The sequence below is a fragment of the Microtus oregoni genome, unplaced genomic scaffold (assembly GCF_018167655.1).
Source record: "Microtus oregoni isolate MIOR12 unplaced genomic scaffold, Mior012 000002F_ref0000024, whole genome shotgun sequence".
NCBI classification, from domain to species: domain Eukaryota; kingdom Metazoa; phylum Chordata; class Mammalia; order Rodentia; family Cricetidae; genus Microtus; species Microtus oregoni.
Window position 1 is genome coordinate 26,891,406 of NW_024543061.1, and position 27,328 is coordinate 26,918,733.

The 27,328-nt window shown below is 50.0% G+C and overlaps 1 protein-coding gene across 1 annotated transcript; it reads right to left on the reverse strand.

Moving 5' to 3' along the window:
• Positions 1-7,047: 7,047 nt before the first annotated feature.
• Positions 7,048-25,555, reverse strand: Atp6v1b1 (ATPase H+ transporting V1 subunit B1). The gene is made up of 14 exons (XM_041637501.1): positions 25,438-25,555; positions 18,871-18,926; positions 12,640-12,738; positions 12,397-12,490; positions 11,835-11,912; positions 10,929-11,068; positions 10,195-10,296; positions 9,563-9,660; positions 8,692-8,815; positions 8,314-8,464; positions 8,084-8,166; positions 7,596-7,700; positions 7,309-7,438; positions 7,048-7,211 (listed from the first exon to the last, which is right to left on the reverse strand). The coding sequence occupies exons 1-14, from the start codon at positions 25,553-25,555 to the stop codon at positions 7,048-7,050; spliced, it is 1,542 nt and encodes a 513-aa protein (XP_041493435.1).
• Between the last annotated feature and the right edge of the window lie 1,773 nt (positions 25,556-27,328).

Here is a 27,328-nt window from a genome sequence, read left to right on the forward strand (position 1 = left end):
TGGTCCAGAAAGCCAGCATTTTAAAATGGTGCAGCTTTTTTCCTGCTACGGGTGAAAACTGAAAAGCATGCGTTCAGCTTTTCATCAACACTGTTTAAGTGTTTCATGGCAGGACCTCTTAAAGATCTGCAAAGTTTCATAGCTAAGGCTGAGTCAGGAAGCCTCTCTTAAATGAGAGCACTTGCTTGCCTCTAGCAAGCAGAACAGTCCCAAGAAATTGCTTCTACCAAGAAGCCATGCTTTACTCTATTCTTTCCCAAGCTTTCTCAGGCTTTCTGTGGATGCAGTTATCCACATGGGTGCCATTCTCTAACATGAGGGCCTGCTCATTGGAGTTTCTGCCCTGCCCAGTTCCCACAGCCGATAAGCCCCAAAGAAAATCACACAGATCTCCATAAGTTATAAAACTGATTGGTCCATTAGCTCAGGCTTCTTGTTAACTCTTGTAGCTTATATTAACCCATTGTTCTTATCTACGTTAGTCACAAGGCTTAGTATCTTTCCCAGCTGGGTAGATTACATCTTGCTTCTTGGTGGTCTGGGCAGGAATGGGAGGAATGGGTTTCCTCCTTCCTAGAATTCTCCTGTTCTCATAGCCCCGCCTCTACTTCCTGTCTAGTTGACCCGCCTATACTTCCTGCCTGGCCAATCAGCGTTTATTTAAAATATGATTGACAGAATACAGACAATTTTCCCGCACCAGTTCTCCACAACAGCTTTTTCTGGAGCAGTGTGGATCCTAACTCTGAGTCAGGGTTGGGAGAGACAGCAAAGCAGCCTAGGAGTAAAGTGTTGTGTCTGAGCTAGAAGGTGAACTGTTTCCAACAGATGTTACGATTATTTATCCCATGACATAAAAATGCCAGCAATGGGAAGGAAAACCAGAAGTTCAGTTATGGGGAAGCTTACCCACCCATGGAGAGGAAGTTCAATAGGAACTCCTACTGACTACCTCAACAGCCAGTTTCTGCTGGATTTGAAAGCTTCAACCTGGTGTTCTTGCCTTTGCTTGCTTTCAGTCATGCTAATCCAGTCTTCCTGGACAGATGTTTTGAGTGCCTGATTTGATGGATGTCTTCTGTTGTATGAAGGTCACTTGTTTGTTTCCTGACTGTTCAGCTCCGAAATAATCACACAGAAACCATATTATTTAAATCACTGCTTGGCCCATTGGCTCTAGCTTCTTATTGGCTAACTCTTATATATTAATTTAACCCATCTCCATTAATCTGTGCATCACTACGAGGTCATGGTCTACCAGCAAAATTTCAGGGAGTCTGTCTCCAGCAGCAGCTCCATGGCTTCTTCTTGACTCCACCTTCTTCCTCCCAGCATTCAGTTTAGTTTTCCCTGCCTAGCTAAGTTCTGTCCTACTATAAGTCCAAAGCAGTTTCTTTATTCGTTAATGGTAATCACAACATACAGAGGGGGATCCCCATATCATGTCTTCTGTCTGTTGCTTTTGCCTGTCTGTCATTTGCTACTTATTCTATGCTTTTACCTGTTATATACTGAATAAATTCATACATTGGAGACTGAAGGCATGGCTATTGAACCTCATTTTCTGAACTATAAAGATCACTACCTCTGAGAACCCCAGTGATCAGGAATTGATGCTCCTGTCAAACACCTTCAAAACTAGCAAATCATAGCTTTTCCTGTAGCAGGTGGAGTTTGCCAGCTGACTTTACATTACAGTAAAGTAAGGTCAATACTGAGGGTTGCCTGGTGCCTGGGACGGACCTGGAGGCAACTGCTGCTACTGGGGATGTTACAAGTGCACTTGAAGATGTTGTCTGAGCCTGGAATACTTTGTAGTCATCCTTTTATTTTTTTAAAATTTGTTTTATTTATCTAGGCTTCTCTAAAGATGAATCTTGCTGGCCTTGAACTTGCTTTGTAGCCAGCTGGTTTGAAACTCCCGACCCTCCTGTTTATACCTCATATTTTATAGTCTTCTTCTTCATGCCATATCACAATCACCCTGGGGCGAGGAGACTGACACAGAACACCAACAGGTTTGGAGTAATTGGTGTGGTGTGGGGCCCAGGCTTGGATTAGGTGATTTTCCCATGCAGCCAGGATAGTCCTGCCTTTACATTCTTTCTGAGGAAGAAAGAGGACTCCTGAGGCAGGAGAGTCACCAGAATGGGTCAAGAAGATGGGGAAGTTGGGCAGAGGCCTTAGAAAGGAAGGATGCTCTTCTTGAGGACCCTTTAGCCAGATCCAGGCAGCTGGGCAGAGGGCCTGGTAAAGCAATAGACAGTTGACCACAAGAAGTACCAGAATTCCACCTGGAGAGCAGGGGTAATGGCGTGTCTCCAGAGTAATTGGCAAGGGAGATAGAAGACTGGGTGAGGAGGCAGTGCTTGGAGAAGGCACAGGACCCAGAGAGGTACTGTCTCCAGCATGCAAAGCTTGCAGTCCCACACCATTTAGGATTTTGTCATAAAATCCCTTCGCGGTCCTTCTGAAGTTTAAGCAACTTTGAACTGGGTTTCTGTCACTTTCAGGAAAGTCTAAATAGTAAAAAGCTCCCTCCATGGGGTACAATGATTAGGACTGGTATGATGGACACTGGAATGAGCTGTGTGGGCTGGGGCACTGTGACACCCAAGGGATGTTGAGAGTCATCTCTGCACTGTTGGGCAGCTGCAAACAAATGAGAGTTAGGAGCTGTCTGGCTTGTCTTGAGTAGCAGCACACGTGCATGGGGCAGGGCTGAGTGCTCACCCCCACTCTTGCTCTGCGGCTTAGCCTATGCTTCTAGAAGGGGCATGTGCTGCTGAAAGCAGGGCAGAGGCAGGGGCTGAGTTGGCTTCCATCAGTCAGTGTGCTCTCTTGGGTTTTAGGGCCTGGCTATGCTGGTAATAGGCAGGAAATAGGGCTTTCAGGTCAGTATCCTAGGTTCCAGGAGGGCTAATGGTGGCTTTGTGGGTTGAGCCTCATCTGTATTTGGGAGAGAAATGGAATTTGAATGTCAAGTCCTAGCAGGTAGGGCAGGAAATGTTTGCCTATAGGACCAGAGTAGAGGAAGACAAGTGTCTGGGGTGCTGGCCTCTCCCCATCTGCTTTCCTGAGCACTCTGTTACCATGCCCATCCTGAACAGGTCCTTCACAGGCACCTGAGAGCAGTTCCTGAGGTTTGAAGAGGCCTTGGACGGTAAGCAGGTATTTAGTCCCTTCCACTGGGGTTTCCATACGGCCGGTCTCCTTGCAACTGGCGGATCCAGGAGTGGACTTCATTATCTACCGTGTAAGGACCATGACAGTTCAAGGTGATCCCGAGAGGCATCCAGAAGGGAATACTGGGGAGATGGCTCAGTCGGCAAAGTGCTTACAACACAAATGTGAGGGCCTGATTTCAGATTCCCTGAGCCCATGGAAAGTCAGGAGTGATAACATGCTTGCAACCCCAACACTGAGAAAGTGGAGACAGGAAGATTCCCGGAGTGTGCAGGAATGCACACACACACACACACACACACGCACACGCACACGCACACGCAAGAAAGAAAGAGAGAAAGAGACAGAGAGACATATAGAGTTACAGAGGCAGATACAGAGACAATGACAGAGAGAGACTGATTCTGGCATGTTCTAGGTGCCTGACGTGTCAGGTAAACATGTTTCAAATCTCTGAACGGGGCCTCCATTTCTGCAGGAAGCCCAGGAGCTCTGCAGACACACAATCCTCAGAAACAACCAGGATACATGGGAATTATTTTACGGAATAGCAGGTGAGCCAGGCGTGGCCATGCACACCTACAGCCCCAACATTCCAGAGGCAGAGGCAGGAAGATTGCCACAAGTTCAAGGTCAGCCTGGTCTATACAGTGAGTTCCTAGCTAGCCGGGGCTACATAGTGAAACTCTCTCAAAATTGAAACTTAAAAAAGAACCTTGGGTCAGGTAATGGTGGTGGCACAGGCCTTTAAGGGAGGCAGAGGTAAGAGGATCTCTGTGAGTTTGAGGCTAGCCTGGTCTACAAGAGCTAGTTTTAGGACAGCTAGGGCTGTTACACAGAGAAACTCTGTCTTGAAAAATAAACAAACAAAACAAAAAACAACAACAAAACAAAAAGCCTTGCCCTAAGGTATGTAAAATGAGGAAATAGTCACAAAAGTCAAATTTTTATTAAGAACAGAAGGGCTCAGGGCATCGGAGCCATGGCCATTCCTAGATCCCACCCCTATTTCAGAGAACTGCAGAAGCTCCAAAGTGGGGGGTCATGGTTGAGAAAATGGGACTTCCTCCCTCCTTGTCTCTGAAGATGCAAGACATGTTCACTGTGAAGAGCAAGATGCCAGCTCTCCACACCACAGACTGGGGAGCTAAGAGAAAGGCAGGGGCTCTTTCTCTATCAAGCCCTCAGGAGCAGGGCAGCTTTTTTTTTCTCAAAGGGTAGGCGGGGACTCTTTTGAGTTTTTATTGCTCAAAATCTAAAAAAACAAACCAAAAAACCAACCCCCCCAAAACCCCAAAACCCCAAAACCCCGCAAAAAACCATGATATTACTGAGAAAAGTGGTCCGCTCACCCGCAAAGGGACTTGGGGGTTATCACCAGTCAATCTGTGGGGATTGAGAGTTCTAAAGATCCCTAGCAAAGGAAACTGTGGAGAAGTTCAAATCCTGGAGATTTGGATGGTAAACAATTTTTTAAAAAAAAATACTAGTAGGCCAACTGGTTTACCAGAGGAACCCCAGGAGAGACTGGGGAGTCGCCCTAGGTCAGAACACAAGTCAATCAGGCCTTTGACAAGAATGATCTCTGCAGTTTACTCTCAGAGGCATCATGGGAAATAGAACAAGAGACTGGAGATTAGTGGGAGCTAAAAGTTGGGTATCAGATCAGCAAAGGCAGAAAATTAAACAGAGAGATCAGACAGCAAGCAAGGACCCTACCTAAACCATCACAGCCCCAGTGTTGCCGTGTTGCAGGGCTGTTTCCAGAAGTAGTTACACCCAAGGCTTCGAGAGGGGAAAGATGTTACTAAAACTATCTATCCTGGGCACCAACACACAAGCAACAAAACCAAGTCCCAGAGAGAGGTACGGGCAGATCAGAGCTGCTAACATACATGACTGGAAATAGCAGTTTTCAGAAGAAAAAGTGTGAGATGAACAAAGAAATGGAAAACCAAAACCCAAAAGCAGTAAATGAAAATAAAATTGGGCAATGCACAAACTGCTTGAGAAGGGGCCCAGATGCCAGACTTAATAAAACTTAATAAAACTTCTCAGTAGCGCTTAAAAGCATGTTCACAGAGCTAAAGAAAACTATGGAATGAAGGCTGGGACATCTTGTTAGGCACAGTGCAGTGATGCAGAGTTGTTATTTAAAGAGAACAAAGTGAACATTCTGAAACTAGAAATCACACTGAAAAAATAGAGCAAGGGCCCAGTGGCAGATGGGAAAGTGTACAGGAAAGAATTAGCAAACTGAGGAGCTGGAGAGATGGCCCAGCAGTTAAAGGCACTGGATGTTCCTGCTGGGGACTCCCGGAGCTCAGAGCGTGGCTGTAACAGCAGTTCTGGAGGGGATGGCATTGAAGAAGAGCAGGCAGCTGGGATAGCTGAGATTTAGAATACTCGTCTCTCTCTCTCTCTCTCTCTCTCCCCTTCTCCTCTCTCCCTCTCTCCCTTTCCCCCATCCCTCCTTCCTTTCTTCCTTTCTTCCCTTCCTCCCTCCTGAACTCTGTTTCTTTGAGATAGGGTCTCACTATACAGCCCAAGTTGTCTTGGAACTCACTATATAGACCAGTCTGGTCTGAAACTCAGAGATCTACCTGCCTCTGCTTCCTATTTGTAAGATTAAAAATTAAGAGTGTGTGCTACCACACACAGCTCACTTCCCTCCTCCCTTAACATTTATTTATTTATTTATTTGTGTGTGTGTGTGTGTGTGTGTTTTCACACACATGAAAGTCAGAAGATAGCTTGGGAGCTGGTGTTCTTCCACCATGCCAGTTCTGGGGACCAAACTCAGAGTCAGGCAATTGGGCTTGGTGGCAAGTGCTTTTCCGAGCTGAGCCATCTTCTGTATATTCTGCAGCGCTAGGAGCCCCCTAGGCTGTGTGTGCAGCACTGGGTGCTTTACTAGTAGGCTATAGCCGCAGTCAGTTTGTATTTTATTTTATTTTTTGAAATAGGGTGTCATGTAGCCCAGGCTGGCTTCAACTTGCTATGTAGTAAAGGAAAACCTTGAATTTCTGATCCTCCTGCCTCCACTTTCCAAATATTAGGATTACAGGTCCATGCCATCTCTCCTGGTTTGTGGTGCAGGGGTCAGGACCCAGGGCTTCTAAAGGGTGTGCAACTTTACCACTCAGCCACATCATCTCTGCTCTCATTTGAACTGAAAGGCTCCCCTAAGAGGAACTCTGCTGTCAGCTGCTAGGGCACTGATTCAGCTGAGTTTTCCTCTTTCTTTCTTTCTTTCTTTTTTCTTCTTTCCCTCCCTCCCTCCTTCCTTTCCTTCATTCCCTTCCCTTCCTCTTTTATTCATTCTTTCCTTCCTTCCCCCCCTCTCTCTCCCTCCCTCTCTCTCTTTCTTTCCTTCTTTCTTTTTTTGAGACAGGCCATCACTATGTAGACCTGGCTTCGAACTCACAGAAATCTTCCTGCCTCTGCCTCCCAACTACTGGGGATTAAAAGGGCGCTCCACTACGCCTAGTTGGATTTTTCTTTTTAAAGACTTTTACAAACCACATGGTATCATTTCACCTACAACAATTAGCAAATTTTTCTCAATCTTTTTTTCACCGGAGATAAATTTCATCTCAGTTACTGTTTTTGTTTTCCATTTCAGTTTTATCTTTGGAGGCGGGGCTTCTAAAATAAAAGTACAAGACTGAGGTGACGTTCAGTAGAGTGCGGTTTAATAGACTGGACCCTCCCCGCCTCCCGCCCCCCGCGCCCCCACCCACTTTCATTCTCAGCATGCCCCTAAAAAGAGCCCCCACCCTCACCAAAAGACACTCCTGTCAACATAGGGCATAAGACAGGGGCTTGACCATAAGCCAGAGGCTGCTGCCTGGAGCTGCTCTAGAGGGCCGTGTCGGACGCGGGGTCCTGCTGCGCCCCCTGGCGGGAGTAGAACTCGTCCGTCATGCTTTGCGGGATGCGCTTCAGCATCTCTTTGGGGAAGATGCGCAGCAGTTTCCAGCCCAGGTCCAGCGACTCAAACACGGTGCGGTTCTCGTACGGACCTGAGGACCAAGCGTAAGCGTGAGCGTGAGCGTGAAGGCCTCGCGTCCAGAAGGGGAGGGCCAGGCCGTCCTGGTCCCGCCTCCCGCCGCGCCCCACCTTGGGTGATGAAGTTCTTCTCGAACTTCTGCAGAAACTCCAGGTAGAGCAGGTCTTCCGAAGTGAGTGCCTCCTCCCCCACCACCGCTTTCATGGCCTGCACGTCCTTCCCGATGGCATAGCAGGCGTACTATGGAAGGTCAGCGTGGGCTCACCATCCTTGCAGGCTGAGCTCCCATTGCTGGGGATGAGCTTTGCCCATACGGGAACTTCTTGTTTAGGTGGGACTCACAACCCCAGCTAGAATTCTAAATCGAGGTTGCTGCATCCACCGCTCCTCTCCTTACCAACTGGTTGGAGACATCTCCGTGGTCCTTTCTGGTCATGCCCTCGCCTATGGCCGACTTCATCAGCCGTGACAGGGAAGGTAGTACGTTGATGGGAGGATAGACCTGGGGAGCCGAAGAGAGGCCTTGGTGACAGGACCCAGGCTCTCCCTTCGTTCACCTGCTCCTCCGTGCCCTTCTCAGAAGACTCCTATTCATCCTAGGGAAAGAGGGGGGCTACATTCCGCCTACTTTATTCCCCATAGATTCTAGGTCTTGGTTATCAGGTGGAAGGGGGGGGGGGGGTTCTACATAAGTGAGTCCATGCAGGAAGGGAGCTGGAGCTAGGGGCAGCGAGATGAAATTAATTAATGGAACACCCACATTTCAAAACATTTGATTATTCTACGCAAGTTGAATTTTGCATACAAATGGATGGAAATAGAAAACACTATCCTGAGTGAGGTAAGCCAGACCCAAAAAGAGGTAGCTATTGGGAGGAACAGTACCTGCCGGTTGTGTAGCTGCCTGTCCACATAAATCTGTCCTTCTGTGATGAAGCCAGTCAAGTCTGGGATGGGGTGGGTGATATCTGTAAGCAAATACCCTGTCCTCAGTGTACGGAAGCTGGGCTCTCATCTGCCTGGGGACACATGAGTTCTGTTCTCAGCATGGGAGTGATGGGGTGGCTGGTGGAAATGGACGGTGGGTTCTGGAGGGCAGGAGGTGCTGGAGCTACCGTCATTGGGCATGGTGAGAATGGGAATCTGCGTGATGGAGCCACCCCGGCCCTCCACACGGCCAGCTCGCTCGTAGATGGTGGCCAGGTCTGTGTACATATATCCAGGGAAGCCACGGCGACCTGGCACTTCCTCTCTGGCAGCTGAGACCTGCAATACCCACAACAGCACGAATGTCAGAAGGTGAAAGGCTGGACTCAGGAAGGGAGATTAGGAGCTTGGACTGAGGAGACAGAAGAGGTTAGTGCCCGCACAGGCTGCGACTGAGCCCTGACCCCCCCCCCCAGAAAAGTGAATTTATTTTATCAGGGTGTCTGTGAGACCAAGGGAGAAACAGGGAGGGGTGGTTTGAATCTGACACCCGGCAGCCAGCGTACCTCCCGCAAAGCCTCTGCATAGGAGCTCATGTCAGTCAGTATGACCAGCACGTGCTTCTCACACTGGTAAGCAAGGAACTCAGCTGTGGTCAGTGCCAGACGAGGGGTGATGATCCGTTCAATCCTGGATGCAAGCAGGACAGGGCTCAAGGAGCCTGGCGACCCAGGCCTGGGCCCCATGAAGCCCCAGAATGGAGTGTAAGGTCAGCTGGGGGAATGGGGTCAGGGGAACAGGTGACATGAGCCCATCCCGGGACTCCTGGTCAAGACAATGGTTCTCAAGAGTGGACACGACCTGGCAACACTGATGCTCCCTTGTCCAGTATCCAAGGTGAGTCAAAAATGTCCTTTCCTGCTTGAAGCTCTCCTGGGCATGCTTCCTTTCGCCAGCCACTTTCAGCTCCAGACTCTGGGCCTACAGCCCTTCCCTTAGCAATGCCCTCTCAGCCTCCAGAATTCTGTTGTTTAGTTTGGGGGTACCCTTAATACTGGTGATAGGTTATTAGATTTTTAATTTCATCCATGCAAACCCCAGATTTAAACTTCATCTTCAAAACTTTCAAAACAGGGCATTTTCTAAATAAATGCCACAAACAACGGTCTCCCGTGATGACCTTGAGAGGTGGCACAGGGATGAGAGGTTTCCTGGCTGGGGCAGCTGCTGCAGCACAGGTGTGAGGAGCAGAGGGGCAGGTGCGGTCCTGGTCTGGCTCCCTAGCCTGCCCAGGCCTCACTTTCCCTATCTGCACAATCAAGGGCTATCCTCACAGCTCTGGCCTAGGACTGTATTCCTGGAATGTCCTGAACCCCAGTGTCCCAGGTCTAGGAAAGCAGAAGGCCCCAGGGCAGTCTGATCATAGGAAGGACTCACGTAGGGTCATTGGCCAAGTTCAGGAAGAGGCAGACGTTTCCCATGGTTCCATTCTGCTCGAAATCCGACTTGAAGAACCTGGCTGTCTCCATGTTTACCTAGACAGGTAGCCAGGGGAGCCATAGGCAGGCCTTGTGGCCGAGGGCGGGGCTTAGCCATGATCAACTTTTCTCAGCAAAGCTTGAGGACTGACCAACTTAACAGTCATTAGGTGTCCATAGGGCCCAAGAAGGACTCATCGGGTCCCCTACAAACCTCAGCCCTTTTAACCTCCAGCTTCTTCTTGTCCCTCCCTTGGCCAGCTACTTCCATACCCAGCTCCTCAGCCTCCAATTGAACCCTCTGAGGGCCTTGGTATCCCCTTTCAGAAGACATCTGGTCTCTGTAGGTTCCCTGGGCTTCTACCCCAGGCCAAGTATGGCCCATCTTATAACAGCTGTGGCCTTGGGGTACCTCAAGGATCACTCTGCCCTGGTCAATGAGTCCATCCCCACCCACTTTAGTCCTGCTGTGGTCTCTATCTCCAGACTGGGCTAATCTTCAGTGTTCCCCGTCAGAATAGGCTGTGCTAGAGCCCAGGAAGGCAAGGCTGTTTCTCACGGTTTCCAGGACGTGCCTCCAGCTCCACCTACCCCCATGGCTGCAAAGACAATGGCAAAGTTGTCCTCGTGGTAATCCAGCACTGCCTTGGATTTCTTCACCAGTCCTGCTTGGCGACAGATCTGAGCAGCAATCTGAGACAGGATGGACCAGGAGGGAGTCGGTCAGAGCCAGAGCCCTGTGACATCTGGCCTGCCGGGCATCACTTAAGAGAATGGACAGTTAGGAACTTTGGCGGGGGAGAATCCAAGCCCAGAAGAGCGGGAACTTCCCTGGGTCTGGCGGTCTTTCTCAGGGTTGGAGACAGTCTGGATTGAAGGCACCTGTCCCAAGGAGCAGGGTAGCGGACCCAGAGAGCAATAGTCTCCGTGTGGACTCGGGCAGTTTAACTTAGGATAGCTGGGCCTCTCAGAGCCTGCACCTCCCACAGCCTGCTGGAGCCATGTGTGACTGTGAGAGAATGAAACACTAGTCTGAGGACAGCCTAAGACAGGCTGCGGCTCAGCTGAGCAGGACTTCTACGCTGGAGTCCACTCGGGCTCTCTAAAGCCAGTGAACACTCCATTCACTGGGGACGGCATGCAGCCTTTTCCAGAGGCAATGCGTGACTGTGTGTTGGGGGGGGGGTGTCTCTTATGCAACCCTGACCCTTAGCTGACAGGAAACAGCAGCCAGGGTGGATGCTACTCTTTGCTCAGCACAGAAGTGCTCTGGGGTAGCCTGGAAGCCTCTGCTTGTTCCTGATCCTTGCTTATGCCCCCCTTACCTCATTGTGGGGGAGCCCCGCTGCGGAGAAGATGGGGATCTTCTGGCCACGGGCAATGCTGTTCATGACATCAATGGGGGAGATTCCTGTCTGGATCATCTCCTCAGGGTAGATTCGGTCATGGGGATTGATAGGCTGGCCTGAGAGGGTGATCATGAAGCCAGGTTCAGGCTCCAGCCCTCCCATGCACCACCAACCACCGTCTCTCTGCCAACCAGCTGTTCAACAGCCCCTTCTGCAACACTAAAAAACCTGCATGCACAGCGCAGTGTCACCCAGGCACCGTGGCTCTTGTGCATATGAGATGCAATTTAGCAATGGAATTTCTTTTCATTTGAATTGCTTCAAGTTTAAAAAGCCATGGCTCCATACTCTCTTAGATAGCACTGTCCTAGCACCTTAGCTCCCTGCAACACCTAGGCACCAGAGTGATGAACAAAGGACCAGAGGGTGGCTCAAAGACTGTCTGAACAGATGTGTGCTTTGCCACTAGCCTGCTGTGTGGCCCTGGTCAAACGAGGGAGCTTCATAGGCCTCTATTACTACCTTGGGAAACAGATGGGTTGGGGAGTCAGGAAGGTTTCCTGAAGAGCAGCTGGGATCCTGGGCCTGTAAGCATCCCCCTCTCCAGCTCCCAGTACAGAGCACAGGGAACTGAAGGCCACAGGGGTGGCTGGTGGTGCTGTACAATGACAGAATGGGGTGCTAGGGACAGTTTGGGGTTCTGTGGTGGGTCTGGGCACAGAGGCCTTTGCTGTCTGCCTGTTCATCCGGCCAGCCGTGGGGCTAACAAGGCTTGGCCTAGGTGTGTGCAGGACGTCCAAGGCTGGGTCCAGAGATGACGGCTTGGATGGGCAAGTGTGAGGGCTGTGTCCTCCAAGCCGTGCAGAGCCTCCGCTCTCTCACCATTGATGTCCAGAAAGTCCTCTGCCATGACGACAGGCCCTTTGTCAATGGGTTTGCCAGAACCATTGAAAATCCGACCTGGGAGGGAAAAGGGGTTCAGGAAGGTGTCAGGGCTCCCAGCCTCTGCACAGCTACCAGCTGCTCATTCTCCTCCGGAGTCCCATCATCCAGTCTCCTTAGCCCCCAGCTATCACACATGGCCAACTTCCATGACTGTCCCTGCAAAGGGCAGGGTGTCTTCCTTCCTCTGCTGGGAATTTTCACAGGCAAGGCAATTTGGAGTCACCCTGACCACTGGCCTGAGCCCAGGTTGATCAGTAATCAGGATCAGGCCAGGTAAGGGAGGGCTTGGTCAACCCTTTCAGCCTGGCCACTTAGCCTCACTCCTTCATTATTGAGTGTGTTCTGTATGTTGGGTCCTGCCCTAGGAATGGGAGCAGGAGAGAGACAATGTAACCTCTGGCTTCAGAGGGCACTTAGGAAACAGGTACAGGCAGTAAAGGGCTTGGTTAGAAAAGCCAGGAGGGAAAGAAGAGCACCCACCCTACCATTCCTCTCTCACCCAGCATGTCCTCCGACACAGGAGTCCTCAGGATGTCCCCTGTGAATTCACAGGTGGTCTTCTGGGAATCAATCCCTGAAGTCCCTTCAAACACCTGTGAGTTATGGCTTGTTATTCTGAGAGGGTAGCAGAGAGAACAGGGCCTCCCACAGCAGGCCTTCAGCATGCATCTCTGAGCAGAGTAGCCATTCTTCCCTCCCAGGCTTGTAGAATGGGAGTTTGCTCTCCCCATTGCATGCTTACCTGAACAATGGCTTTGGTCCCAGCCACTTCAAGCACTTGGCCACTCCTCTGAGTCCCATCCGGGAGGGTAAAGTTGACAATCTCAGCGTACTGGGCAAACTGTTGGGAGAAGAGCCACCGGGGTATAGCCCATGTCACTTCCCATTTCTTCTTCTGGTCTTAAGCTACTGTCTGTCTTCTTGTGCCCCGGAAGGGGCTTTGTTTGGGAGGGGGCACCCTGAAGAGAACTGGGACTTTAATCAGAAGCACGTGTTTGAGCCAAATCTCCTTCCTTGGTGTACGTTTGTGGCAATGTCTAATTATTTGCGTGGCTACTGAACCTTTAAGTCATTAACACATAAGCCTTAGTTTTCTCCTCTTTAAAACAAGGGTGCTAAGAATAAGCCCCACCCCACAAGGCTGCAGTGACCAGGATGGGAACCCTCCAGGCAGGCTGTTAGTGCCAGGTGGGGTGGGATGGGGTGGAGTCCAATAGCACAAAGTGGCCATTGTGGCCACCCAGGTCTTCTGGGCACCAAGGAGGAGCACACTTGTCACCAGAAGGAAGACTCCCTGTTTTCCAGGTGTCACCATGAACTAGTAACAACCTATTCCTAGCTATGGAGCTGGGGTTGACATCTGTGTAATGGTTAGGAATTTAAGCAAAAATCAGGTTAATAAAATATATTAGGGACTCCTATGGCGAAAGGATTTGATGAAAGCATTTGAACAGACATTTCTCTAAAGATGCAGAGATGGCCAATAAACAGGTAGCAACATGTTTATGCCCATTCTTCTTGGTCAACAAGAAAATGAAAAGATACCACTGCACACCTGCTATGGTGGCTGGCAATAAAAAAAGCAGATACAAACACACACTACGAGGATATGGAGAAATTAGAACCGTAACACGCAGTTCCGCAAAAGGTTAGAATAGAGACCCCATTTTACCTAAGCAGTTTTATTCTTAGATATCTACCTGAGAAATAAACATATATGTGTGTGTATGTATATATATATACATACATGTATATGTATATAATCTGTGCATGAATGCTCATGGGAGCATTCAGAATAGGAATTGGGGGGGGAGGGGGAGAAAACAGGGCGAGAGGATCTGATGCTGTCTTCTGATCTCTGTGGCCATTGTATTCATGTGCACACACACACACACACACAAATAAATATAAAATCTTTAAAAGAAAAGAGAACAAATATCTATTAGAAAAAGAACCTACAGCAAGCTCTACTAATCATATTCAGAAAACAATAAAAGCAACATATATATATATATATATATATATATATATATATATTTGAAGAAATGAATGAAGACTTAGGCAAATACAACTCAAAGCCAAACCAATTATAATTTAATAAAAAGATTCATCTTTTAATTTTTTTGAGACAAGATCACTGACTAGCCTGGAACTTGGTATGTAGACCAGGCTGAACTTGAAGGCACAGAGATCCACTTGCCTGTCTTCTGAGTGCTGGGATAAAAGACTTGTACCATTTTGGCTGATTCTGTAATTTCTTCAACCTTTTCACATTTATTTTTCCATATGCTTTTACTCAATTCAGACAGATCACAAGCTTCATTTTTTATAGGTAAAGATGAACTTATATATAAATAGCAGAATTAACATTATTGGATATTAAATTATGCTAATAACTATATAAAATCCTTTCACACATACTATTTTTATTTCTTTTAAACTTGAGTAAGAATCTGTAATTTTAAGCTATTAAATAGTTTAAAGCATCAGCCACAGAGAATTGTGCCAGGAAGTTCTAACAAGTGAGAACAGATAATTTGAAATTTGCTTAAGCTCTTCAAAAGCCTGGGGGAAAAGGTATTGGGTTTAATTCATTTTATGAGGCAAGGGTGATCTTGACACCAAAATAAAACTCTTATGGGCAAATTGTAGGCTGCCTGCTCATGGACAGATATTGCCCAATTGAACATTTGCTAAAAAAGACCAAATCACAAAGCCAAACCTAAGGGAAAAACAACCCAAACAAGCAAACCAGAAAGCAAATTTAAATGAAGATAAACACCCAGCACTGATTTCAGGAATACAAGATTACTCTATCAGGGAGCCTACCAGTGAAGTCCATTTTATTAATCAATTAAAAGGTTAAAAAATCAGTATTCCAGAAGTTGGAGAAGAAAATTAAAAAATTGTCTGTGGAAGTCTGAAGATGGCTCAGTGGTAAAAAGTTCACAATATCCTCTAACTCCAGATGGCCCCTGATGGCACCTGAACACACACAGCAGACATGTACACACACATACATACACACAAATGAACACACACGGAAGACATGTACACACACATACATACACACAAATGAACACACACGGCAGACATGTACACACATATACACACACAAATGAACACACACAGCAGACATGTACACATACAAACATACACACAAATGAACACACACGGCAGACATGTACACACACATACACACAAATGAACACACACGGCAGACATGTACACAAACATACACACAAATGAACACACACGGAAGACATGTATACACACATACACACAAATGAACACACACGGCAGACATGTACACACACATACACACAAATGAACACACACGGCAGACATGTACACACACATACATACACACAAATGAACATACACGGAAGATATGTACACACACATACACACAAATGAACACACACGGCAGACATGTACACACACATACATACACACAAATGAACACACACGGCAGACATGTACACACACATACATACACACAAATGAAAATAAAAGCTGGGCAGTGGTGGCACACGCCTTTGATTCCAGCACTAGGGAGGCAGAGGCAGGCGGATCTCTGTTGAGTTTGAGGCCAGCCTGGTCTACAAGAGTGAGTTCCAGAACAGCGGAAAGGAAAGGAAAGGAAAGGAAAGGAAAGGAAAGGAAAGGGTTAAAACTCTGTGGTAACAGACAAAACCCAACAAAACTACTGTTTAAAAATAAGTACTACGGAGCCAGAGAGAATCAGCCCTTAAGCGAAGGCACAAGGTACCCCAGAGTTCAAGGTTATCCTTCAGACATAGTGATTGTGGCTAGCCTGGACTACAAGAGATCCTGTCTCATAATCCAATAAAAAAAAAAAGGAGTAAAGACCTAAACAGAGAACTTTTAACAGAGGAATCTAAAATGGCAGTAATACACTTAAGGAAATGCTCAACATTCTTAGTTATCAGAGAAATGCAAATCAAAACAACTCTGAGATTCCTTCTTACACCTGTAAGAATGGCCAAGATCAAAAACACTGATGACAGCTTATGCTGGAGAGGTTGTGGGGTAAAGGGAACACTCCTGCATTGCTGGTGGGAGTGCAAGCTGGTACAACCCCTTTGGATGTCAGTGTGGTGATTTCTCAAAAAATTAGGAAACAACCTTCCTCAAGACCCAGTAATACCACTTTTGGGTATATATCCAAGGATGTTCAATCGTGCCACAAGGATATGTGCTCAACTGTGTTCATAGCAGCTTTGTTTGTCATAGCCAGAACCTGGAAACAACCTAAATGCTGCTCGACTGAAGAATGGATGAGGAAAATGCGGCACATTTACACAATGGAGTACTACACAGCAACAAAAAAAAATCATGACATCTTGAAATTTGCAGGCAAATGGATGGAACTAGAAAACACCATATTGAGTGAGGTAACCCAGACCCAGAAAGACAAACATCATATGTACTCACTCATAAGTGGCTTTTAGACATAAAGCAAAGAAAACCAGCCTACAATTCATAATCCCAGAGAACCTAGACAACAATGAGGACCTTAAGAGAGACATACATAGATCTAATCTACATGGGTAGTAGAAAAAGACAAGATCTCCTGAGCAAATTTGGAGCATGGGGACCATGAGAGAGGGTTGAAGGGGAGGGGAGAGGCAGGAAAGAGATCGGAGAAAAATGTATAGCTCAATAAAATTAATTTAAAAAAAGGAAAAAAGAGATCTTGTCTCAAAAAACAAACAAACAAAATGCCCAGAAAAGAAGAGGAAAGAAAGAAGGGGTGCCGGGAGAGGGCTCGGTCACAGATGAGCACACACTCAGGCTCTCAGGGATGTGGGATGGTGGTCCAATCACTGCACCTATCAGAGCATCACTCTTGCCCTGATCCAGTATCTGTGTGTTTGTTTACTTGTGGTGCTGAGGACAGAATCCATGTGCGCCCCCTAAGCACTCACTCTGCACCTGAGACACCCCTTCTGGCAATATCTACCTTAAATGCAGCTGCCAGAGAGGAAGCCAGACACAGAGCAAGCAAGATGTGACTGCCTCACCGAAAAAGGTACCAAGCCACGTGGCTAACACAGACAAGAATTATGGGCTAATATAAGTTATAAGAGTTAATAAGAAGCCTGAGCTAAAAGGCCAATCAGTCTATAATTTAAAAAAAAATGCAGCCACCTTTTGAGCATACAATTCTATCTTTGTTGCTCTCATCAATGAATCAATATAAAAGAATGTGTATTCGTGAGTTTTTTCTAACAGTGGAACCCATAACCAGAATGGGATTGTGGAATAAATCCATATTAGTCTTTTTTTTCCTCTTTGCTGTGATAAAAGGAACTTAAAGAAGGCTTTGTTTTGGCTCTTGGTCTGAGAGGATGCAGTCTACTACGTAGGAAAAGGCTTGGGCAGAACATGAGGTCACAAGGAGGGATGAACCCTGGTGCTCAGCTTTCATTTCCCATTTCCCGTTTTTTGTTTGTTTGTTTGTTTGTTTTTGTTTGGTTTGGTTTGTTTTTTGAGACAGGGTTTTTCTGTGGCTTTGGAGACTGTCCTGAAACTAAACTAGCTCTTGTAGACCAGGCTGGCCTCGAACTCACAGAGATGCGCCTGCCTCTGCCTCCCGAGTGCTGGGATGAAAGGTGTGCACCGCCACCGCCAGACTCCTTTCCCTTTTTATTCAGCCTGGGATCCCCTTATGGGATGGTGCCATTCACATTTTGGGCAAGTCTTCGGTTCTCAATTACACCTCCCAGGAAATGCCCTCATGGACACACTCAGTGGTCGGTCTCCTATATGATTCTAAAATCCTGTACAGTTGGCACTGAAGATTAAGCACCACAAATATCAGTAAACTCAGAAACACAACCTGCTAGGTAACCATTCAGCAGGATTACATGCATCTCTCCGCACATGCGCTGTTCACCTGACTATGAGCATAGCCTGCAGGTCTCACACAGCTGTCCCACGGGACTGAAGACAAAGGGACAGATGGTTAACTGTCTTTGTTTCTCGGGATACAAGAGCATGTATTATTTTTGTTATTAAAATGTAATAACATTTGGTGACATGTTATAGTGCCACAAGTTATCATTGTCTGCGGCTGTCATTTTGTCCCCTGATGGCCATACACTACTGACCTATGGGTCAGGGGAAAGTGGCGGATGGACTAGTGACTAGGGCGAGCTACTCGCCCAGGGCTTCCCTGCTCAGATTTGCAGCGATGACTGCCACTGATGGCGGTGTTTTTTGTACTGGTGCAAAGATGACACGAAGGTGTCCCCTTATCGGAGCACTTTCTTGCCTCTGCAGGGTGGGATGGTTCTAGAAGAGGCCCTCCCCAACCCGAATCCGAAGTGATACGAAGTGCGGAAGTCCAGTTGTTTGGCCTCTCTGCCACAAGAGAGCGCGCAAGAGCAGCGAGACAGAAGGACACCCGGGTTCTACAGCAAAGTCCCGCTCCTTCCTCCTCCGTTCTTCTCCCTGTGAGCCTGAGTCTCTGAAACTACCGATGTCCTCAGTGTTTGTCCTTTCGCTGGAGAGTAAGGGCTGGCAGCATGAAGAAGAAAATTCAGGCCACCGAATGTTAACTCGGGCCTAAAAGAAACAAGGCAATAAGCCCGCTAAACAAAATCAGGCAGGGAAAGAAGTGTAGCTCAGATAGGATGCTTGCCTGGCGTGCATTAGACCCTGGGTTTGATCTCTAGTGAGTGGGGGGGGGGGGGGGGGGTAGAAAAAGGAAGAGGGGGAGATTGGCCAGTCTGGGTGGAACAGAATTTTCAGGATCAGCACTCACCCCAGCCTGGAGCACCCAGCCACAGGCCTTGAATAGTGGTGTAGCCTCCCACAGACAAACTTTGCAGGAGACTTGAGGGGTGACAGAGTTAGAAAGAATAAAACAAGACCCCTGGGTGGGAAGCTTTAAAGAAACCCTGGATATGGCCTAGGGGCTAGGAAGGAGATTGAAGAATCTTACCTTTACCTGGTCCAGCACCACGAGAGGCCCATTGACGCTGCACACTGTCCTGTAGGCTGGGGGAGGGGAGGAGTGGGTGAGGTTCTCATCTCTGAGTGCCACTATGTTCTAACGTAAGGAAAATGTATGTGCGTTCACTGAAACACACAGTCACTGAGACACGCGTGCGCGCGCGCACACACACAACACACACACACACACACAGAGAGAGAGAGAGAGAGAGAGAGAGAGAGAGAGAGAGAGAGAGAAAGAGAGAGAGAGAGGAGCCTCCTGTCCCTTGCCCTCTGTGCACCCCACCTCCTCCTCCTCAGGCTGGGCCATCAGGGTCATTAGCTGTGACAGCGCCAGCCACCATTGCTGTAAGGGTCAAGCTCCTGCCACAGACCCCCCACTGTCTCAACACCTGCAGGATGCTGGAGGAGGGCTTAAGGGCAGAGGCCTCCTCGGAGTCTTGCCCAGGCCCCCTGAGCTCTCTACCCCCTGTGCCCCCCTCTGGCCTCAACCCCCACCTCACCTACTCCCTCTTCCCATCTCCACTTGAATTTTCCAAAAGCGTCTGGGCACAGCTGTGGCCTCCTGGGCCCTTCCCAGGCCCCACTGCCCTCCCTCCACCCTGCACTGATGAGCCCTGTGAGGTGAGGGTGCTGTAGCCTTCCGCTTCCTCCACCAAGCCTGGCCACCAGGTCCCATCACTGGGCATTCTGTTGTGGAGATACCAGAAAACCAGGAAGAATCTCTCTCTCTCTCTCTCTCTCTCTCTCTCTCTCTCTCTCTCTCTCTCTCAGAAGAGAGCTGAGCTCACAGGGTGAGATCCAAGGACTATCAGCTAGGAAGCCTACCTTTGGCCCTGCTGGGGTTAGCTCAGGGACTCTGAGGAGGGTGTGGTTCCTTGACCGGGGCAGAGGAGGAGTACCATAGCTAGTCTCTCCCAGGGATTCTATGGGGCACCAGTGATACAGTGGAGACAGTAATTTGGCCAGACCAGATGAGTGGGGTGCTGGGAAGAAATTGGGTCACTCACAAGCCACAGGGGAGGTGGGCACAGTGGGCCTGGGACTGAGAAAAGCCTGGCTCAGAGTCACTGGTATGCCTGTGGTACATCTTGCCCTGAGCCCACATCAGCCCACACCGTCCCACAGCAGGCCTGGCCCCAAAGGGAGCCAGTGTCCCTGTTCACGCCTTGCCAGTCATTTAAGCTGTTTCCCAGCACATGCACAGAAAGATTGAACGTACAAGGCCGTTTTGCTGGTCTCGGCAAGGACCCTCCTAGTGTAAGGACTCAAGTCCTAGTGTAAAACTTCAGGCTTCGCCCAGAATTGCCACAGTAGGCTGTACCATTCCCTGCCAGAGCGACATACTGCCCCTCTATCATCTTTCTTCCCTCCGCCCCTGAAGGAGATCCACCTTTATCCGAGGCAGGATCCAGGAGAAGCCCCTCCTGGGGTGAAGGGCTAGCTCAGCACCCTGCATTTGTCCCTCAGGCCACCCTACCACCCGTGTGCAATGGCTCCCCCTCAGTCTCCCCCCACTCCTAACCCCCCAAGACGACTTCTACATCATGAGGCATATTCCCTTGGACACTCCTGTCCTCCCCCTCTTCCTCCGCATCCTGAATCCTTGTAAGAAACCCACAGTGTCCCCCATTGAAGGGCTTCTTACAGAACAGCCCAGGCTCTGTTCTTCCCCCACTCCGTCCCCCCCCCCCCAGGAGTCTTTCCTTCTCCCTTCCTTTCTTTAAATTCTAGTGTTGAATGCCATCCAGCTGCCCCTAGACAAGGCAAACAAATGACAGCCCAAGTGTAGAGCCTAATGTCCAAAAGAAGGGACAGAATGAGCATGGTGTTACTGAAACTCTGAGAGATGAAGGGCAGGATGGATGGACCACATGGGGGGCAAGATGGTCAGGTGAGGTAGGTACAGAGCCCAGTAGGCAGAAGAGATGAAAGGTGGAGTGGCCCCGGGGACCAGAGTAGATGCCCAGGGAAGAAGCATTTTCAAGTCAGGGGAACCCTCAGGTTAAGGGGAGCCTTCCAGCCAGCCCCAGAGAGTTGAGGAAAGTTCCCCCTGCAGAGCTGAAAGAACCCGTGGCTGCTAAATGCTCAGTGCCTTGGGGGACAGAGAAGAGGGAGGTGACTCAGGACTCCTCTGGATTGGCTTCCACTGTAGGGAGAGCTGTCAGGGATGGATGGTCTCTGCCTCACTCTGCACACAGGAAAGCACTAAGTGGTTCTATCAGTTCATTATTTCCAAATGTCCTACATCAGAATCAACAGGTATTCCCTTATCCCCAAACCAAACGGGAGTCCTGATGACCAGCACAAGGGCCACACCCCCAGCTCCTGCCTGCTGAGGACCACAGAGGAAAAGGTGAGAATGTATGCAGTATTGAGGGCAGGGGTTGGTGGTGGGGTGGGCACGACAGACACTCTGAGGATAGTATAGAGTGGAGCTGGTGAGACCAGCAGAGGCAGAGCCAGGACCAGCACTCCACCAGGGTGGGGAAACTTTTGGACTGGCAGGTGAGTGTTTCCAAGTCTGGGAAGAACTGACATTTTGCTAGATCCATAGAGCTGGGGAGAAATCAACAGTGAGTATGGGTCAAGGGTCTACAGGGTGGGGTCAGAGTAAGTGGCTTGTCTCAGGAGAGATGACAGCCACAAAGCCCAAAGGGATCACTCTTGGTTTCACAACCTTGGGAGATAGCACATTCTGCTTTCTTCTTTGACAGCTTTTTGTCCTGTGAAATCTGTTAGGCCTGAGGTCCAGCAATTCCATCTGGAGATGGAGGGTAGGGAATTATAGCCTGAGCCCCCTGCCTGAGTGAAGGAAGAAGGGATGGAGGGTGGGATGCTGGGGGTACCCTGCCTGAGTGAAGGAAGAAGGGATGGAGGGTGGGATGCTGGGGGTACCCTGCCTGAGTGAAGGAAGAAGGGATGGAGGGTGCGATGCTGGGGGTACCCTGCCTGATGTGAAGGAGGAAGGGATGGAGGGTGGGATGCTGGGGGTACCCTGCCTGATGTGAAGGAGGAAGGGATGGAGGGTGGGATGCTGGGGGTACCCTGCCTGAGTGAAGGAGGAAGGGATGTAGGGTGCGATGCTGGGGGTACCCTGCCTGATGTGAAGGAGGAAGGGATGGAGGGTGGGATGCTGGGGGTACCCTGCCTGATGTGAAGGAAGAAGGGATGGGCGTGCAATGCTGGGGGTACCCTGCCTGATGTGAAGGGGACTGGACAATGCTGGGTGGCCTATCCCACCCTCTGGGAGTCAGGTTGGAAGATCTTAGCTTCCCTCAGGCAGACCACATGGCGACTATCAGCACCACAGCCTTCTTTCCAGACTGCAGGGTCCACCCCTAGCTGGAGGCGGGAGTGGCAGAGCAGCAGGAGGAAGGCACAGCTCTCCTCTCTGCATTGTGGGTCTCACTGTAGAAAACACAGACTGCAAGGCCTTCAGGCCTTGCCCCTGCCTGCCTCCTGCAGTGCTTCTCCCCTGGAAACCCCCAGGACCACAGACTGGCACCCCAAGGGAGTGTAGACCCCAACACAAGACTAGATCTTTTCTCAGAACCATCTGGTTTTACTGGATTTGTGTGTGTGTGTGTGTGTGTGTGTGTGTGTGTGTGTGTGTGTGTGACAAGGTTTCAATCTACAGTCTAGGCTTCCTTGGGACTTTCACACTTATATATCAGGCTGACTTCAAACTCATGACAGTCCTCCTGCATCATCCTTCTAAGTGTTGGGATCATAGGTGTGCCAGCACACCTATCTTTGAATTGTCCAGTTAGGACTCGGGCAAAGGGAAACTGAGGAACAAAGACAGCCCTGACTGGTGGGCACCCTGACTGTGCCCTTATATGGAGTGCTGGGGCACTCAGGGATTAAGTCGCTGCCCACCCAGGGATGTACCACTTGACCCTGAAGAAAGACACAGGGTGATGAGCTGCCAGGAGCCCTCGCTCCGCTGACCTCAGGGCATTCTCTGAATGGGCTTTCCCCAGACTTCAGCGGACCTCTCCCCTGGCCCACCCCCTCCCATTGTCTCTGACACTGAAGTTGTCTTGGGAGTTGCGGTGTGGAAGAGAGCTCCCTACCCCCACCTCCATACAGCCTTCCCTCAAAGGCTCAGCAGGGCTCCTACGAGGTCCTAAGGTCCTAATTAGTGCTGGGCCCGCCACACCTGCAGTGTCCTGTCCCCTCCCTCAGCAGGCTGGAGGCCAGGGTAGGGGCAAGCCTAGGGCAGAGGGTCTTGCTCCTCCACCCCCATCCCAGCTGGGGGATCTAGGGGAGGGGGTCACCACTGGAAGATGGTGGTCTTGGAATCAGAGCCGACTAGTTCAGACTCCACTGAGACTTCCTCCCCTTTGGCTCTCAAACCCTGGATGAATGACATGACCTGACTCCATCCCTCCAACCAGGCTGTCACATGTCCTTTTGCACCTTTGCACAAGCTGTCCCCACCCCCACATGGAATGCTCCCCAGTGATCCCACATTGCTGCACTACCTCTACAATAGGCCAAGGCCCTTGTGGGAGGGCAGGTTGCTCTGCTGAAGGAGGACCCTGCTTCAAGGTCATTATTGCCAGCACTCATGTCCAGTCCCAATGCTTGGAGTTTTATAGTAGAGGGGCCTAACTGGAGGAGGAGGGCAGAGAGGGGACAGTACAGGGGAGGGGCCTCTGGACTCTTTTTGTTCCTACACTTGGCCTGGTCTCCCAGGAAGAACTCCGTCCAGGTACCCAAGAGGAATATGAGGAACTAGACTGAGCCAGACTAGGAGGGTATCCTGGAGGGCTAGCCAGCCCCTAGGCCAGCCCTACCCTGAGGGAGGACTCTCAGCCTGTGGCAAGGTGAGGGTACCTTGGCAGAACCCAGAGGGCACACTGTCACTGTGGATGTGATCATAATGTCTTGGGTGGGGGTTGGGTGTCAGGACCTGCAGGGTGTTGACAATAAATAAGTCTCCGGCAGGAGGAAACTGGTGAGAGCCACTCTATCTTAAGCCTTCCCACCTGAAGAAAAAAGGGGGTGAGGGGAGGCTGCACAAAGGTTGAGCCAGGAGATCCTTGTAGATCCCTGCAAGGCCACATTCCAGAAGGAAAGCTGAGCCTGGAGGTCCAGGCTCCTGCCCCACCCAACCTGGCAGCTCTCCTTTGCCCCCAGGGGGTTGGGCCTGCAGGAGCAGGGTATCACATGGCCCAAACTCTGGGCATAATGGGGCTCCTCTCTCCACTGATTTCTGGGTCCTGGTGACCCAAGCCTTTGTCTGGGGAAATGTCTCTAGACTATGTCCATGAGGCAGGGACTTCAGGGCTCCTTGAGAGACCTGGCCTGCCCCTTTCACCTTTCTCAGTAGCTGTGCACACTGTGACTGTCTCAGCCTCAGCTGGTCCCAGATCCAGGGCTCTGTCCCCCGAAGGCTGAACAGACTCTGCTCGCTCTGAGCTCAGCTGTCCAATGCCCTGTATATAGCCACACCTTCTCTGTGGGCCTGGGGAGCTTTGAAGTCAGCATGAAGAATGGGTGACCGTGTCTAGCTCCTTCCTGCCACCCAACACACCCTGTTAGGAGGAGCCTCAGGCTCTGCTCAGCTGGGGCCACTCAGGCTGGTTTACTCCAGCGAGCTGGGCTGCCTGAGACTTTACCAGAGAGAGTGACCTTGGACAAGAACATGGTGGGAGGTGGCTTTGGCCCTGTGGTCCTTGCTAGGTTTTCTGTCCTTGGCATTGACTTGGGCCACCCTTACAGATCAGGCACAGAGCTGCCTGCTCACAAAATGAGGAAGGCACACATGTATGAACAAGTACATGCTCTTACCCCAACAGTATCCACACATTGCCACAGTTACATGTGTTCTCACATATCATGTAAGCATAAGTCCACATATGTTCTCTCTCCCATTGAATACACATGTACATTATATCCAAACATGTGTGTGCATACACATGCGGGCACACACACCTCCACCTTGTGTGCAAAAGCATACACACACACACACACACACACACACACACACACACAGTTGTACATTTTACCCTCCTCTTTCCTGGCCCGTGGAGAATGCCGTGCTAGTAATGCTTCTATATACAGATTCTCTCCCCTAGGAGATGATGCAGGCACAACTCACTGGCTACTGAATTCCTCAAGTCAAGCGCCCCTGACACACATCACTGCAGATCCATTTGCCCACTCATACATGCCCCATGTGTTCTCATTCCCTCCCTCCCTCCCTCCCTCCCTCCCTCCCTCTTTCCCTCCCTCCCTTCTTTCCTCCCTCCCTCCCTCCCTCCCTCCTTTACTCCCTCTCTGCTTTCTCTGTCTCTCTCAAGCTCTCTTTGGATCCTGGGTTTTAGATGGGGTCCTGATGATAGCAGTTGCTACTTGGCCCTCTCCTCAGCCTGAATGGGAGCCTCCATCCCTCCACCTGCAGAGGTGGCCCATGCCCAGGGGCTGCCACTGCACCGCTGGACCCAGAGTCCCCTGACCTCTCTAGGTCTCGGTCCTCCTTTTCAGAGGTGAAAGCATGGTCCCAGCAGCCGGCTCCCCTTGCCAGCTGGACATGCATACTCACTGACACGGGGGTGGGTGATGTAGTTTCGGGTCACAGCCTGTGTATGCTCTCGAGCTGCGACTGGGTCACAGCTATTGCTGGTGAGTTCCCCAGGCCTGATGTCTACTTTCGTGGCCATGGCGTGTGGAGAGCTGGGAGTGAGTGCCCGAGAAGGCTGGTGGCAACCCTAAGACTTCAGTTCCAGCTGGAGCTGGAGCAGCCTGCTCAGCCGGTGCCAGCGGCCACCCCTCCCCTTCCTTCTGTCCCTGCCCCCACCCCACACCCCTCCTCTGCCAGGTTGACTGTAAACAGGGAAGTTGGCACGCACCAACTCTGAAGGTTTCTTATGCACAGGCTGAACAGATCCTGTAGTGGCCGCCCCCTGGGTACCAAAAGCAATGAAGGACAGAGCAAGGGGCAAGCATTCTTTCTACCTTCTGTGCCCAGATGTCCCTTGGCACAGCTCCCACAGTGAGTGTGGCTTCAGCTTTGCCTTCTTTCAACAAAGTCCTTGTCCCTCACCATTTGACTCCTTGGTCTCCTCATGCCCTAGTCTTGGCAGATTGTCTTCTCACTGTCCCCATAACCTGCACCCTTTGTCCTGAGCCATACTGGGATCCCCTCTCTCTCCAACTCCATCACCTTCATCGCCTTTAAAGTTCATCTCCTGGTCAGTTCCAGGCCACCTCCTGCAGGAAGCCACCATATTCCCTAGATCAGTCTAAGCGGTCGGCCATGCTCGCTAACCCCGCCAGCACTGGTCCATGTCAGGCCTCTGCTCCTCTCTCACACGCCATTCTACCATTCTGACAAAGAACTCTTCTGGTGGGAGCTAGGTGCGGCTCCAGAGGAGCAGGTCCTGGTTGATGCTTCGCTTTCGTCTGTGGTCCCAGTGTTAGTTTGCTCTGTGACATACGCTAGATATGAAAAGGCTGCCATTGCGGGTAGCTGTGATGGTTAACTTTGGCTTCCAGCTCGACAGGACTTGGAATCATCTAGGAGATACGCAGAGTTCTCCCAACTCCTGCCGCCACCATGCCTTTCCCACCACAGTGTAATCTCAAATCGTGAACCAAAACAAACTCATCCTTTGGCAGGATAACCAATGTCATAACCATGAAAAAGTAATGCATATAGAAAATTGGCACCAGGAGTGGAGTTGTTACTACAACCTGGCCATGTGGGTCGTCGGCCTCTGAGACTGGCTTGTGAGAGGAATGGGAAGAGTTTTTCAGCTGCAGCCTGGAGAAGCCCTAGCATGGTGTAAGAAGAAGGAAACTGGCCATTCTGGTGGAAGCCTGGGATGCTGAGAGGTATGGACAGTCGAAGCCCAGAGCGTGATGTTTCAGAGGAGAACAAGGGCTTAATGACAAAATGGGCTAGAAGTGATTCATATGTTCTAGAAAAGAAGCTGAATTTATTGTGCCTGCATCCTGAGAATTTGGGTGAGACTGACTTTACAGGTACTGGCCTGATCTGTTCAGCAGAGGGACCCTCACAGCAGGTGTGGGGGTTTGAAGGAGATTGTCTGCTGTAACCTTACATGTTTGAATACTAGGTCTTTACTTGGTAGAACTGTTTGGGGGTTAGGAGGTGTGGCCTGGTAGTAGGTGTGTCACTGGGGTTGGCCTCTGAGGTTTCTAAAGACTCCCACCATTCCCAGGGCTTGCCCTCTGCTTCTTCCTGTGTGTGGGTCTGTGTGTGGGCTTTCAACTGCTGCTGCAGCACCCGCCATGGCAGTCATGACTGTGAGCCCCAAATAAGCTTCTCTATAAATTCCTTAGTTGTGGTTTCTCATCACAGCAACAGAGAAGTAATGAGAACCTCAGGACAGCGTTCAGGCTGCGGCATGGTTCCTGCTCCCCGATCTTAGGCAGTGTGAGAGAGCAGCGTGCGTGCCGGGCAAAGACAC

Coding starts and splice junctions, on each gene's coding strand:
- Atp6v1b1 (XM_041637501.1), bottom strand. CDS start 25,555: ATGGCCACGAAAGTAGACATCAGGCCTGGGGAACTCACCAGCAATAGC. Junction 9,661..10,194: donor TTGTCTTTGCAGCCATGGGG/GTAGGTGGAGCT, acceptor CTACCTGTCTAG/GTAAACATGGAGACAGCCAG. Junction 7,701..8,083: donor GGCAGCTACACAACCGGCAG/GTACTGTTCCTC, acceptor TCGGCTCCCCAG/GTCTATCCTCCCATCAACGT.